Below are 15,112 nucleotides of genomic sequence, written 5' to 3' on the forward strand. Positions count from 1 at the left end.
ATTCAGCCTCCAAGTATTCCTATTAGAAAAGCTCAGCCACTCAAACTTTCATGGAAGGCAAACACAACATGCTTGGGGAGTATTTAATCATATTTGGATTTGGAATTTGAATATTTATTTATTACCATTTGCTCAGGTCTACAGCTTAACATTTATAGGCGCACACACTGTCTGCAATCCAGTCTCCCTGTCACAGTTATAAAGGACTCTATCCTTAGAGCTGTCCTCTGCTCACCTCACCCTCACCTAAACTATAGCTATAAAAATTTCAGATGAGAGGATGAAGGCGGGTCAACATGACTGTAGGGGCAACACGTGGAGAACTCCAGTTATTGCCAGGTTAGCTTTCTTTCTCCCTCACAAAGCTGCCTCTGCTCCTCCTCCACACAGATGAGCCAACAATAGCAATTCCCAACAACAGGGCTGAGAAGTGAGTGGTTAAAGATGGAGGATCAAGCACCACTTAAATCCCACTTATGGTCTATTTTGAGAGTTTAAGTGGTGCACAAGACTGGCGATGGCCCACTGCATGGCACTGAATTTCACCCTGAATGACAACTACTCTACAAATGAGCATCTAGTTTAGATCCAGAGCTGGCAAGTGATGTGAATTGAACTACAAGTGGCAGCCTTACAAATCTTGGTGATAGATACATTATGGAGACAAGCTGTGTAGATGGCCACTCATCTGACAAAATGTATTCCAAGTTCTCCAGTCTAGAGCTCATTTGGTTGTAGTCGGCTTGGCTACTGAGTTTCATCCATTTGGATGATTTCTGGACATATCTCACTTCCCTCAAAGGCTATAAACAAATAGAATGACTCTCAAAAGTAGTAACTCAGTTTTTGACATCTAATATATGCAGTCTAGCCACTACCCCAAACCCCCATGAGTGTGTTATGAGGCTGTAGGGGACGAGCCCAGAAGAGAGAGATGGTTTGCTTCAGATGAATGTCTGAAGCCAATTTGGGCAGAAGTTTCAGGTAAGCAACACTGACACTGGACCTTTTTTATGAAGCAGTGCTGAGTTTGGATTTCACTCACCGCCTTGGCAGAGGAGATAGCTACCAGGGAGCTAACAGTAGCTCCCAAGTGGTTCAAGGGACGCAGTCATAGGCCTAGTACCTTGAACTGACTGATAACAATGTATGGCTGAATGAGGACAAGGTCCTTTGAACAGAATAGTGAAATGATGAGATCAAGTTAACTACCTTAACTGTGGAAAGGGATCAGACCAAGATATCTCTAGTAACTGATTGAGGATTAGAGGAGCCAAGCAGTGTGAGGGGTAACACATTATTATTACTACTACACACCTAAGAAAAGAAATGTATCCATTTACAAACACATGCTTTTCTGGGGGCAGGAACATGGGACTGCGACAAGCCTGCTGCTTCACCCTTCTGAATACACCATCCTACCAGACATTAAGGGCTCAAGACCCAGGCCTCCAAGCATCGTGACTGAACTGGAGGAGAGTTTGACCTTTGGGAGTAGTAGGACTAGCCAAGGCTCGAGACATCACAGGCAGGTCAGAGCATGACACCTAGCCCTGTCCCATTTCAATCCCTCCAATGGGAAAGGGGAACAGTTGGAACTCTTCTCCTAGCAAATCCAGGACCCCTGCCTAGTCTCACATGTGAGAGGCACCTGAAGCATTGTTTTGAGAAGTGTACCATCAGGTGACCCTGCCTCCTCTAGACCAAAGACTGGAGGTTCGGAAGAAAAACAAGACCTTGTTGTGTGAAACAGAGTCAGGTCTCCTGGCTGGCAAGGAGGAGGCTGAGCATTGCCAGCCAGATCCCCCTGGCTGGATCTATCAATCCTTTGCTTATAGGAAGGGTGCCTTCTTCATCTCCAGCAGGCCAGCGAGTTTGTGCACCTTCTCCAAGACTGCAGCAATTGGAAAGTCCAAGGCCTAAGCTCAGCATCATCTCTTGTAATGCCTTATTGTTGTCATCACAGCGAGGAGACCAACTTAAACTAAATTTCATCTATTCTTCCTTCTCCTCCAATGCAGAGAGGTCACCTCTCAAATGAGCCTGCCACTGCCAAGAGATGGTCTCATGCCCCAAGAGCCATAAGGCCCAATTAGTCACACAAACCAAGACTTGGGATCCCCACTTTCACTGAAATGTTAGAGGTCTGACCTCTGACCAGGCAAATATAGTAGGGAAGTAGGAGCAAAAGCTAACCAGATACCGGACTGGGTTGTAGATCAGTAAGGCTGCACATGAAGGGGAGACCTCTGTATCAGAAGTATTAAAGTGGCCCAGGCTGGCTCTGAAAGCTCTTTAGAGGAATCTCACATTACAGCAGCCCTTGAAAGTCTGATCTTGTGGAGTCTCCCCCATCAATGAATATGGGAGGATTGGAACCAGGAGACCAGCTCTGTAGCACTTCTTTCAGGCCTCTCTCTTAGAGTATCTCCAAGTCTCTGAATCGAACAGTACAGGGGCTCAGAATAGGCCACCAGACCCAAATATTTCCTCCTCTTTTCATTCAGTGATGAAACCAAAACCTCTGGCTCCAACAACTGGCTCCTGAGATACAGACGAGTGAGCAGACCAAGCCTCCTCCAGCATGCGTCTAGGTCTGGGAATAAAGGATGCACAGCCAAGCACCACTGACTTCTCCCAGGCATTTCAGGTACCCAACATGTTGGTCTACAAGGGATATTTTCTGACCCAAAGAGAAGTGCTCCAAACCCAAACCCTTCCCCAGTCGCACCATAAGTAAATCACACAATTAGTCTTACTAAAAATTAATTCAGTACTATTATTTATTGTAAACACTAATCTAAGAATTAACAACTACGTTAACATTTAAACTAAACAAAGTTGTGTCACTGAGCGAAGGAAACCAGACCCACAACTGCTTGTACCAGTGGGAAGAGGGGAAACTGAGGACGGTTATAGGGGAAAGGGTTTTCACAACCTTAGCTGATGCAATGGCTGCATGAGAGCACACAGGCCCTCCTAACAATTAACCTGCTTTAGAATCACTCTAGGCCCACAAGGTACAGCTTTCAGCTCCTGCAGAGACATTTCTCGGGGTTATGTGTACACCTCAGCTGGGAGGTTCGATTCCCAGCACAAGTAGACAGATTCACGCTAGCACACTAAAAATAGCAGTGTGAATATTACCGCATGGGCGGGGTCGCAGGCTGACCCGAGCGCCGACCCAGGGGATCAAGAAGCCTTGGATTTTGGACAGCTAGTCTGAGCCACTGCCTATGCTGCAACATCCACACTGAGTTTTAGTGCGCGTCTGTCTCCACGCGCTGGGAATCACACCTCCCAGCTGCAGTGAAGATGGACCCTTTGCACAATTACCAAGGAGTGTGCGTAAAACTGCTGCTATAGCCAGCCTGATCTTTCTCCATGTCCTGACATGCCTACACAGGCTGAATTTATAGCGGGGCCAATAATCAATTCTCAAGCTCCTGTGGGCTGCCCCGCTACAGTTCTGGGGTTTGATGCACAGGTCTTCTATTTGAATAACACCACCAGAATGACATGAATCCCAGCTGGAAGGGAGATGCCACCTAGATTTCACGAGTGAGTGTGCATATGTCCTTTGTTGTTGGCGTAATTAGGAGTTTCCTGCATTATACCATAGATAGTATGTACCTGGTGCCCACCATTAAAGCATTTAGCAAAGGGAAGAGGGATGGAGGAGATTCCATTACGGCTGCTTTTCATTAACCATCCCTAAATTACGCTCCAAATGGAGAATTGGTGTATGGACTAATACAGCCAGGCTCAGTAAAATTTCAATTGAATTACTGCCCAGACACTACCTTTTAAAGAGGAAAACATGGCTCAGGGTGAGTGAGTGGTCTAAGCTGTGACAGGCACATGGGCTCAGAAAGGCCACCCACTTGAAGAGGTGTATCAGTTGGGGATAAACACTAATGATAGCACAACCCAGCAGCTTGGCAGTTTTAACGAACTAAATGTACCTTTCAAAACACTCGTTTGACTGAAATGTTTGGATCTGTGTTTTCAGTAAGTGCACAGAATGTTCAGCAGGCAGCCAAGCTAATGGTCACCGAGCCTCACAGCCACTTCAGAGACAGAGATGGAAACACCTAATAGCTTGCATGTTTGAGACTTTCTGGTTGGGCCAGGGATACCCAGCACCCTAATGGCCATTCTCCCCTGAAAATATCATTCTTGTCCAGTGGTGGAGCCAGGTCCCTGGCTAAGGTCTGAGGGAATCATTGTTGCAGTTATAGTCCCTGATAATTAGCGTTTCCAAAGGGAAAACTGATTGATGCCGACTAGAACATCCCAAACATGAGCCTGCAATAAAACATGAGGGGATTTTGGTAGCAGACTGGATTCCCCTCTTGTTCCAGATGCAGGCTCCTCCCCGAACTAGTCTAATGTTTCTCCCTCTTGGTCACTGGCCAGGGCAAAACTAATGGATTTTGGAATGCTAAACAGAACAAGGCCCCTCTCTTCTCTGACTCACCCCTTAAGGGTTAAAATGCATCCAGATCTATGTAGAAATAAGGGGGACGGGATAAGGGTAGGGAGAACTTACCAGAAAAGTTCCGTGAGACCAGCATTGTTGTGAGGATTGCACCCTGCGGGGGAGAAGGAGAGAGCAGGGATAAATAGCGATAAATCTCAGACAGGGGATGCAGAAATCCCAGTGGTTTGGGATTAGACAGGCTACCGAGATCCTCTCCATCTCCCAGCAGCTGCTATTGAACGGTTACGTTACTTTGGGGCTGGGAGCCAGAAGACCGATCAGCATGGTAGGTAACAGGTCTTAAGCATGGAGTGCTCATTTGGTTATTTCAGCTCTCTTTAAGTGGGGGCCAGGTGGGCATTGGGCATGGAGAGAACAGACCCTAAGGGAAATGAATTTCTGTACCTACAGAAATCTCCCAACCCGCAAAGAAACTTCTAGAGCACTTTATATTAGAGGATCTCAAAAAGCACTTGACAAACATTAATGAGCTAATCTTTAAGCACACCTTTGGCAAGGCAGGTATTTGCTCCACAGCACAGAGGGAGAAACTGAGGCACAGAGAGGGGAAGTGATGTGGGGCACACTTCAAGTCAGAGGCAGAGCTTGGAAGAGATCCCAGCTCTCCCAGCCTTGTGCTTCAGCCACTAGACCACCACCCTCCCACATTCCCCCTCCCAAAAAAGGCAAACACCTACTCACCTTCAGCTTTCTTCTGGCATTGAACTTTCTCAAGCACTCCACAGTCTCTTGTCTGTGCATCATGGAGGCCACGGTGGATCGTTGCTGGAAGACCGGAACAAGGAAAGATTGTTAAATAATTGTAAACAAATCAGCAAGTTGAGTTCTCCCTCCAGCTCTCCGCTCACACGCTACAGCCAATATGCACACGAACATGACTGAGCAGCTCAGCTCTGGGTGCCCTGCTCCTAATGGACCCTGCAGAGACCTGGCAGCAGAAACCAACTGCAAGTTGACATTAACCATCCCCCTGTGGCGAGAGGTTCTAAACAAGGTGGGTTGTTATCACAGACCCATGTCTGAGAAAGTGAGTCATTCAAGAGCAAAGTTCTCCATCATTCAGACACTAAAGAACAAAAACAGATCTGAGGCAAAAGTGCATAACCAGCAATTACGCTGGGTGGGAAGAGGGGAGGGGAAGAGGCGGATCTTGTTACTAAATCTCAAAAGGAAAATTCAAGCCAGTGAGTGAAGATCATTGTCTGGCTATCCGGATGCCTCTTGGACAAGGCTGCTCTTCGAACCTGCGAGTACAAAGACAGCCCCCAGCACCCTTGCATCAGATGCGGAATATGATGCTCAGCATACAGCTGTGGAGTCATATGGCTCAGTCAGATAGTTCTACCGCATCAGCTGACAGCCTGAGTGCAGCGTCCAGCCAGCGGGGCGCACTTGTCACCAGCACTCGGCTGGGGTCACATCAGCTGCAAGAGAAGCACTTCCCAGAAGTGTTGTTAGAGAGTCAGGGAACATTCGGAAACCGGAGGCTGATGCCAGACTGGCTCTTGCTCTAACACAGACCTACTAGTCTGCATTCGCTTTACAAGGATAGTGGGCGATGGACTATCATGCTGACCCGTACGCATTACAGCCCTGCCGTGAGCAGCTCTCTTGGTTCAAACAAATTCATTAAGACCTGGGAGAACAGCATGCACTGTGCTCAGATTCTACAAAGTTACGCAGGGAACCTCTACTGTGACCTCAAACCTAGCCACCCCTGCTCTCAAAGCTGGCTACAATCTGCACTGCTGTTGCGGGGGGTGGGAAGTCTGGGCCGTCCCCTTTGAAAGAGCTTCTTGCTGTCAATTATACTTCAGGATCCTCTTACTAGCTCTGCAGAAAATGTGAGAACCACAATGCTCCTGGTCTGGAAAGGAGAAAGCTCTCAAGGGAGAGAGCTCGTCAAAGCTGCTTCATGGCCACTAGCATTACACTTATGGCTAGTGGCAATATGGAGGAATGTTTGTAGGTGTTACGAAAACACTTCCACATTTTCCTGTGAAAAACAAAGAGCCCCTATGACAAACTGGGGCTGGGATGCAGAGCTCAGGATACCCAGGGGCCAGGCTATTCAAGCTGACGTCTCCCTAGATATGGCACATGACAATGATCTGCATTGACAATCAATGGTTATTGGATAAAACAGCCTTGAAATTAAAAGCCATTTGTTCTGCATCTCTTCAATATAGCAGTGGTTACATAATGCTATAAAATAGGTGGGCTTTTCCCATGCCAGCACCTACAAGCTCACAGTTCAAAGCATACAAACATGCTTGATTAGACAGCCCCTGATTTCTGCCCCTAGCTCTGCCCTCATGCTCTAGTAGCCTGTCATCCTAGCACATGGCTTCAGCATGCACAATGGCATGACCTCCTAACAGGTGAGGAAGGAGACACTTACACAGACCCATGGGTGTTTGAGTGCTTGATCGGCTGTGATGCGTTTAGCCGGGTTTATCGTCAACATCTGATTGATCAAGTTCTTTGCTTCAGGAGTCACTGTGTCCCACTCAGGTGACGGGAACTAGGAGGGAGAGAGGAGAAGAGATGAGATGCTGAACACAATCCTCCTTTCCCGCTGGAGGAAATCCATTCCAACACACCAAACCCTGATCAGGCTTTAACCCCTTCGGCACCACCACAGCTAGTTTGTACCTGGGGGACACAAACTTTTGGGTGACACCCACAGTGTGAAAATACTATGGGACTTGACAAATACATGCACCATTTTGATGGCTGTACAATGGATGTCCACGGGGCAGCCAAACAGTTCAAGGAACCTTTCAGGATTCAGTCAGGCCTTGGGCTTTTACTCAAATCTGTAAGTCAATTCAAAGATCTGTAGCTTCCTTCCCTTCTTGAGCATTTGGTGCAGACATGTGGAAACAGATGCACAGTCTCCTTTAACCACCCCACCCGTCCCCACACACTAAAAAGCTGTAATCATGTTTGTAATATCAGAAATTGTTGCCTGGGGAATGGGAGACACGTCAGAGGCTGGCAACATATGGTTATGGAGATGAAGGGCAGAGATCTGAAGTCCTTGAACTACTAACACTCCATGTGCAGTTCAGCACATCAGTATGGATGAGGACAGTGCCCCCAGGTCTTCTGGGGTGTTACAGATGAAAGCACTGTGAAACTACAGGCACGTCTGCACAGCAGCTGGGAGGTGTAACCCCCACATCAGGTACTCTGCTCATGCTAGCACCTAAAAATAGCAGCGTGGCCACGGTGGTATGGGTAGCAGCTCAGGCCAGCTGGCTGTGTATGTATTTAAGGGTCAGGCAGGACTGCACTCAGGTGCTTAGCCCGAGCCGCCACCTGGGTAGCCGCAGCTACAGTGCTAATTTAAAAGTGCTAGCTTGAGCGGAGCCAGCGCGTGCACGTCCGCCTGAGCTGGGATCCAAGACATACCCTAAGTGGACCATGGCTCGGCCACCTGAGCGGAACATACAGCTTCTGAACACAGACGACCCAGAGGGCAGTTAAAGGGTCATGGTCGCTTTAAGTGACCTGTGTTTAAAAACAAGATGTCCTTCCCTGTGCTGTGAACATTTTCTCCAAGTATTAGAGCTGAAAAAAGCTTAAAGAGCTCCTTGACTTTTCCCATTCACAGTTAGCTTATGCTTTGTGCTCCACTCAACACGGACCACAAAAATGCACTAGTCAGGGGCACACTTGCTGTGTGTCAGTTTCACATCCCAGGTCTCAGGCACAGTGCTGCAATGTCTGAGCTGCAAACATTGTGGGGGAGTGCTTAAAAACCCTCAGAAAACCCTGAACTTTCATTGGGAGGTTATTTCCAAACAAAAAAGATTCCTGGTCACATTTCACAAAACCCAGGTACTGAGTCTAAACCCCATGGGCTTCCTCTGAAACACAAACAACTTGTTTTCTGGAGATTGTGAATTTCAATGGCCACTTCCCATTCAGTCAAGAGGTAAAATGGAGTAGTCCAACACACACACCCCTCCCCGGGCAGGGTGGGCTACAGGAGATATTTTCTATTCCTATTAAAGTGGAAGTTGCTCCCTGCCATACATGACACAGAAGGGGGCTGCAGGAACTAGGGTTCATGACAGATAGACACTTGAAAATCTGAAGGGGGTTGAAAGTCAATGGGAGTTAGGGGGGTTGGGCTCCTAACTCCCAGTCACCTGCCAGAGGAGTTAGGTGTCTAACCTCTTAGGCGCTTTGAAAATCCCACTCTGCATTCCTGCTGCAACACATTTTAAACATAGCATTTAGCACAAGAACCAGACACACAGAAGAGAAGGAGACTACGAACAAAACGAGCAGTAAGACAGAGCAGTGTCCTCAGGCCTGGCGGCAGGGGAGGTTACTTGATTCCAGCAGAAACATGCTACCCCCACCGTTCCATCTCTGACTGCTCTGAGCTAAGTATGGGCACTGTGACTGCCCACAGAGCGAACCCCGCAGCTTCCCTGCAATGCGTATGCCAGCCACTCTTGGATCAATAGCTCCAGGTTTATTTCCCACTTCAACAGGCTCCCCTCACTCAGGAAGATTTATTCCAAGTGTCCAAACTGCTGCAGTCAGAGAACAGTCATTAATGCTTAACCTCTCTGGCTCTAACCTCCCCACCAAACCGTTACTCGGTCTGGTCAGACATCACACTGCACCCTGTGATCACCTCTCTGGCCACAGTCCCAAGAGCAGCGCCATGCTGATGCCTTCACCCTCACAACAGCCTCTGATCCCTCATGCAGTCCCAGTTTCCCCAGTCACACACCTCAGAGCCACCCCCTCCAGCAGAACACTCACTGCTGGGCAGATCAGGACAGTTTTTCCACAACTGCAGGCAAATTCCACTGTGAGGTGCAGGAGGCCATGGGCCACAGGTCAAGCTGTCTCTAGAGAGCGTTTCCCCACATTGTTCTATAAGGCATTGGTGGGATGAGATCCTTCCAGTTCATGCTCCTTGCGTTCCCCTTGGAGGGTCAGTATCTGTATCTCCTCCAGCACTTCACTGCATTAAGCCCACGAGTGTAGAGCAGCTGAGTTTGGTACTTCTTTCCTGACCCAATTATCTCCCTGTACCCACAACAATGACCCCGCCCCCGCGGACCCCAATGGTAGCTCCACACAGTATCATGCTAAGCATGCAGCAAAAAGAAAGCCCAACGAACACAAGGCAGACACTCCAAGCACCACCTGGCACAGCAGCCATGTGGCTGCCACTGGTCACCAAGTGAAACCATGCCAGATTTTGGCTGACTAGATAGATGGCACAGGCTTTCTACACCATGCAGGTACTCAGCGAGGATATGTCCTTACATCATAGGCTCCAGCTTTGATCTGCTGATAGAGCTTGTGCTGATCTTCATCCCAAAAGGGAGGATAACCCACTAGCAGTATGTACAGAATCACTCCTGGGGGGGGGGGGGGGAGAGAGAGAGAGAGAGACACACAGATATGCTGGGGTTAGGTTAATTGGCTCCGATTACTCCCATCCTCCATCTGTACATCCATTTCAGAGCTGAGGAGAACCCCCTTCCTGCCCTCTCAACATTCCTTTTCCAGCAGTGTCTGCGCTGGGTCTTTAGTACCTTGGAGGTCTGAACGTGATGATGAACAAGGAGCAGGAGCAGCCCCAGGAGCCTCCATCTCCCCTCAGCTGCTGGATTTGGTCCTGGCACACCAAGATCAGCTCTGATCCCCAGCTCCTAGGACAAAGCAGGCGCATGCTGCCCTTCTACCTCCCCATACATCACGGCTAGTGAGCCACAGCTTCCAGCTGCTTCCAGAAACCAAGCCCAGTGAGGACACTGCACAGCAAGGTTCTACAGGTGTTTTCAAGATTCTTCCATGCTGGCCTCACATGCTTTTTGCAGGGCAGGAAAGCCTAACACCCAGGCCTGCAGGAATAGGTCTCCACCACACATCAGTTCGACATCCTCCATGTCCTAGGGCTTTAAACTGATCAGTCTTCAATTATATGTACACTTATGCTTCCCTTTTAGAAAGGTGCACCCATGGAGCGAACATTATAGAGCTAAATAATGAAGCACTGGCTCGGTGAGGCAAGGATGGGTTCTGACTATTTAGCCCCAGCAGAAGGCTCTGATGGCTTGTCTGAGCACAGGACTAGGAATTAGGAGCAACTGAATTGCAATCAATGCTCCGACATCAGCTCCATCTGCAACCTTGGGCACGTCACTTAACCCCTGTGCCTTCTTTTCCCTGTCTGTGAAAGGGGGATGAGGACCATTCTAACAGGGGACTGCAAAGAATGGCTGCTGTTTGTAAACAATGCAGTGTCAGGGCAAAGTGTTATCACTGTTATGAGATCTTACCGCATGCCCATATGTCCACTGGTTTTCCATAAGGATCTTTTCTCAACACCTCAGGGGAGAGGTAGCCTGGAGTACCAGCAAACCCTGTGAGGAAAGGAACAACATGGGGCATACACAGTACCCAGCTAGAAAGATCTGCTGGCTCCTACCACAAGTTCTGAAAACTGTAACATTTAATTTTCACAAGCCCATGCTTCCCCTCTTGCCTAGACTTCCCTGAGTTACCTCTGTGGAGGCCAATGGACACAGGAAAGGGAAGGCAGAGGGATGGGTTAACAGTCCACTGGCTCAAAATGCTATAAGCAAGCAAAGAGCGAGCAGTGAATGGGATCATGTCACCCTCTAGAGCACAAGCCCTTGTGCCACATCTTAGCCCATGGATACCTGGGTGGTTTGGAGTTCGAAAACAAACCCTGGCACATGGCTTAGCCAAAGGATGTGAACAGACCCACAGCTGTTGCCATCTCTCAGGAATTTCCAAGACACTGATCACTGTGAATCTCAATGCCAATGTTCAGCCAGAAAAGATCTGGTTCCTAACTCTGTTATACCTAGAGAGAGACAAGCCCAGACCCAAACACACCTGAGGAGTCCAGATCAAGGCCTGGACTTTGCAGCTGTCCCCATTTATACAAAAAGGGGAAACAAAATCTGCAGATCCCAACACTCCTGAGCAGTGGGAAAAGTTTGTATCAGGGTCTGGACTTTGCAGCTGGGGCAGCCTCTCAGGGCCGGCTTTAGGAAGTGCGGGGCCCAATTTGAACATTTTTGGCGGGGCCCCTGCAGGGATGACTAACAAAAAAAAAAAAGCCTTTCATTTCTTCCATGTATTATTTACTTTCCATAACTATATAAATAATAAAATTATATATTATGTACATTGCGTCATATATGCTGTTTATCGGTTATTAATGAGCTCCATTTCACACGTGTGGGTCCCCGCCAACTCCCTTGGGGTGTGGTGTGCACATGTGTGGGTCCCAGCCCCCCTCATTGAAGCAGGTGTGCAGGGTTACTGCCCTGGGAACTGCAGGGCACCAGTGGACATGGGGCTGGCTGGAGGCAGGGCAGGGGCTGACTGGAGATAGGGTCTGGCTGCAGACAGGGCAAGGGGTGCGGGGCTGGCTGAAGACAGGGGTGTGTGGGGTGGGCTGGCTGGCTTCAGGAAGGACCGCAGGGGGGTACAGCATGGGTTGGCAGGGCTGGAGACAGAGGAGTGCGGGACTGGCTGGCTTCAGGCAGCGGGGTGCGGCAGGGGCTGGCTGCGGGCAGGGAGTGCAGGGCTGGCTGCAGGGCTGGTGTGGGCAGGGGGTGCAGCAGAGGCAGCTAGAGCCCCGGCCCTATAAATAGCCCCCAGAGCCCCCCACTACTCCAGGGCTCTGGGGGCTATTTAAAGGGCCCAGGGCTCCCCTGCGTCTACTGTCCCGGCCCTTTAAATAGCCGAGGGAGCCCTGGGGAAGACTTTTTAAATAGCTCCCAGAGCCCCGCAGCCCTACCCCAGGGCTCCAGCAGTGGGGCTCTGGTGGCAATTTAAAGGGCCTGGGGCTTCAGCCCCTGCTGGGAGCCCCAGGCCCTTTAAATTGAACCCTGGGGAAGCCAGGCCACACCGGTACACCGTACCGGGGCTTGGGCACAGGGCCCAATCCAGGGGAATTGGTTGAATTGGCCTAAAGCCGGCCCTGCAGCCTCTGTGACTAACTCCTACTGTACATTTGGGAAGGAAAACAAGAGAGGAGATTCATCCTTAAGGCTCATATATGGTCATATTTTCTCTCTTGCTCCCATTTTACCCAGTCCAAAGGCCCCAGAAGCAGGGGTGCTGGGCAAAGAAGGTGTGGCACTGAACTCGTCTAATAGTTAGTTGGAAGAGGTCAAGCCCAAATAAACTAGACCCTTCCTAAGCCCTGGCATGTACAAAGGAGGCTGGAAGGGGCAGCTAGAAAAGGAAAGGCTCAGATCTTCTTCTTACCAAACCAGGCCTGCTGCTCCCCCTGCACTTCTATAGCCAGTCCAAAGTCGGCCAGTTTGACAGCGGCACTCTTACACTTACTCGCCAGTAGCAAGTTCTCAGGCTGGCGAAAGGAGAGAGAAGAGAAAGGAGGGAGGGGTGGGAGAAAGAAATCCACATTAATCTCCTTTCCTCAGTGTTTCGATCTGTTTAAATTCAGGCAAGGCCCTGTGTGAAAGCAGCCATTCAGCCTAAGGCCCAGCTATCGCCAATGGCCTCAATGATGGAAGGGCTCATCTAATCTCCCTTTGCTCTCACGTGCAACGCAAGCGCCTCTCCCAGCCCAACCCACACACCCAGCGCTGACACCAGGTGGCGCTGACAGCACAGTCCCTCCAGGACATGATTCCATCATTGCAGAGAGAAAATGATGCAGCAGATACAACAATCTGCAGTGACGGGGCTCCCCACGAACATCACACAGTTCCCAAGGCAGTGGACAAGCAAATATGATAATAAGGACTGCCAAAGAGAGATCTAATGCGGGAAGGCACAGTCTAGTCAGACAGTAGCTTTATGGAGAGTGCCTCTCAGCATAGCTCACTGCAGTGCTACTGATGCTGCTAATGAAAGCTCCATTTGTTCGAGTGGTGAACCCCCGTCTACAGGAGTTTATTAAATGCTCCCACATCACCCTCTCCACAGATGAGCGACAAAACCTTCCCTGTGCCAGGGATGGGATGCTGCTGTTCTCCCACCTCCCGAAAACACCTTATACCAGAGATGGGACCCCACACCCCCACCTCTGAAGTATTAGGAAAAAGGATGTCACCCAAATAGAACCTCAGGCGTTCGAGGAATTCAGTTGTGTTCTGGAGGCTTCAGCTGGAGAAAGCAGCGAAGGGGTTAAAGTGGCTGCAAAACATTCCTCCAGGCTGAGGCATTGCCTGCCAGGGCAGTTCACAAAGGGGACCCTGCCTCTAACACACATGCCCTGAAGACACTGGGTGCAGCAGCTCAGCAGGAAATGGGAGTTCCCACTGCACTTACAGATAGGGACAGGGGTGTGCTGGAAAGGGCAGGAGCGGGAGGAGCCCAGAACCTCACCCATGTTTGTCAGGATATAAAACTACGCAGACTGGAGTCTTCAGCAGGCACCAATGAGAGGGGGGAAAGGTGGCCTCCAGCAGGACAGAAGGCTGGAAATCCAGGAACTGGATTATCACATTCCTTGGAGGTCATTTGCACAGCAGGGCATCTGTCTCCCATGGTGACTTATAACTGCAGTCCTGCTGGGTGAGGGAGGGGGTGTGGCTCAGTAACCTGCACAGTGGGGATGGGGTAGGTGAGGCATGCACACAAAGCCTATCCCTGCCTGCACTGTGCAGGTGATGGTTTAGGTGCATGGGGGAGGAGGGGCGATCTGAGGGTGGGATAAGGAGACAGAGAGGGAGGTCAGATATGCTTAGCCCTCCACTCTGCCTGTGCTGCAAGGAGGTGGTGGGGAGTTAGAAATACATGTCCCCTCACCCCTGCCTGAGAGTCAGGCCCCACTTCACACTGGAGCCAGCACATTTCCCTGGGCCGGCGGGGACAGTGCCACTGCAGCTATCACAGAGACAAGTCCAGTGGGAAATCTAGGATCTCCCTCCCACCCACAACTCACACTGCATATGTCTCAACTAGGAACGGTGGTCACGCTTAGGCTGGGCTCAGCAATTCATGCTAGCTAAATCCCTCTGAAACTCCACCTGTTCCCTGCAGTAATCTACATAGAGAGAAACCCCTTCAGTGGGACTCCAGCTGTGTGCACATGCATATCCACCTGCATGTTCTGTAGGCTAGAATCCCGCTGGCTGAAGTCAAGCTCAAGCTGTTACCATTCCCTAACCCTAGAAACAGGTTGAGTGTAGGTGGGGCTTAGCTCACGTGAGCCAGACCTAAGCATGACCATTTTTCCTAGGCAAGACATACCTGCTGTGATAGCACCTCCTGAAACCATCCTGCTTCTCCTCTCATTAGTTAATTCATGCCAATGCAAGACCCAGGGTTCTACTTTAAAAAGGGCCATGATCAACTTCACTTATCTCCCCCCTGATCTTCACTACAGCCCTGCAGAATCTGAAACCTATTCCCAAATTTCTCTACCTCCACACGTACAAATGCAGTCCTCTGGAACTAGGGTGACCAGATAGCAACTGTTAAAAAACGGGACAGGGGGTGGGGAGTAATAGGCGCCTATATAAGAAAAAGTCCCAAAAAATGGGACTGTCCCTTTAAAAATGGGACATTTGGTCACCATATCTGCAACACTCTGTAGTTGCAGGGACGCTCACAAGC

At 49.7% G+C, this 15,112-nt stretch overlaps 1 protein-coding gene across 26 annotated transcripts in view; it reads right to left on the reverse strand.

The window, feature by feature from the left end:
* CAMK2G (calcium/calmodulin dependent protein kinase II gamma) overlaps positions 1–15,112 on the reverse strand; it is a 157,415-nt gene that overhangs the window by 54,090 nt on the left and 88,213 nt on the right. For all 26 annotated transcript variants that reach the window (XM_054035528.1, XM_054035521.1, XM_054035514.1 and 23 more), the window contains exons 7-12: positions 12,794–12,896; positions 10,825–10,908; positions 9,806–9,900; positions 6,906–7,028; positions 5,186–5,269; positions 4,553–4,595 (exon numbers count right to left, since the gene is read on the reverse strand). In XM_054035528.1, the coding sequence (XP_053891503.1) occupies positions 4,553–4,595; positions 5,186–5,269; positions 6,906–7,028; positions 9,806–9,900; positions 10,825–10,908; positions 12,794–12,896 (532 nt within the window). The remainder of the gene's footprint in view (positions 1–4,552; positions 4,596–5,185; positions 5,270–6,905; positions 7,029–9,805; positions 9,901–10,824; positions 10,909–12,793; positions 12,897–15,112) is intronic.

Source organism: Malaclemys terrapin, chromosome 7, assembly GCF_027887155.1.
Source record: "Malaclemys terrapin pileata isolate rMalTer1 chromosome 7, rMalTer1.hap1, whole genome shotgun sequence".
NCBI lineage: Eukaryota > Metazoa > Chordata > Testudines > Emydidae > Malaclemys > Malaclemys terrapin.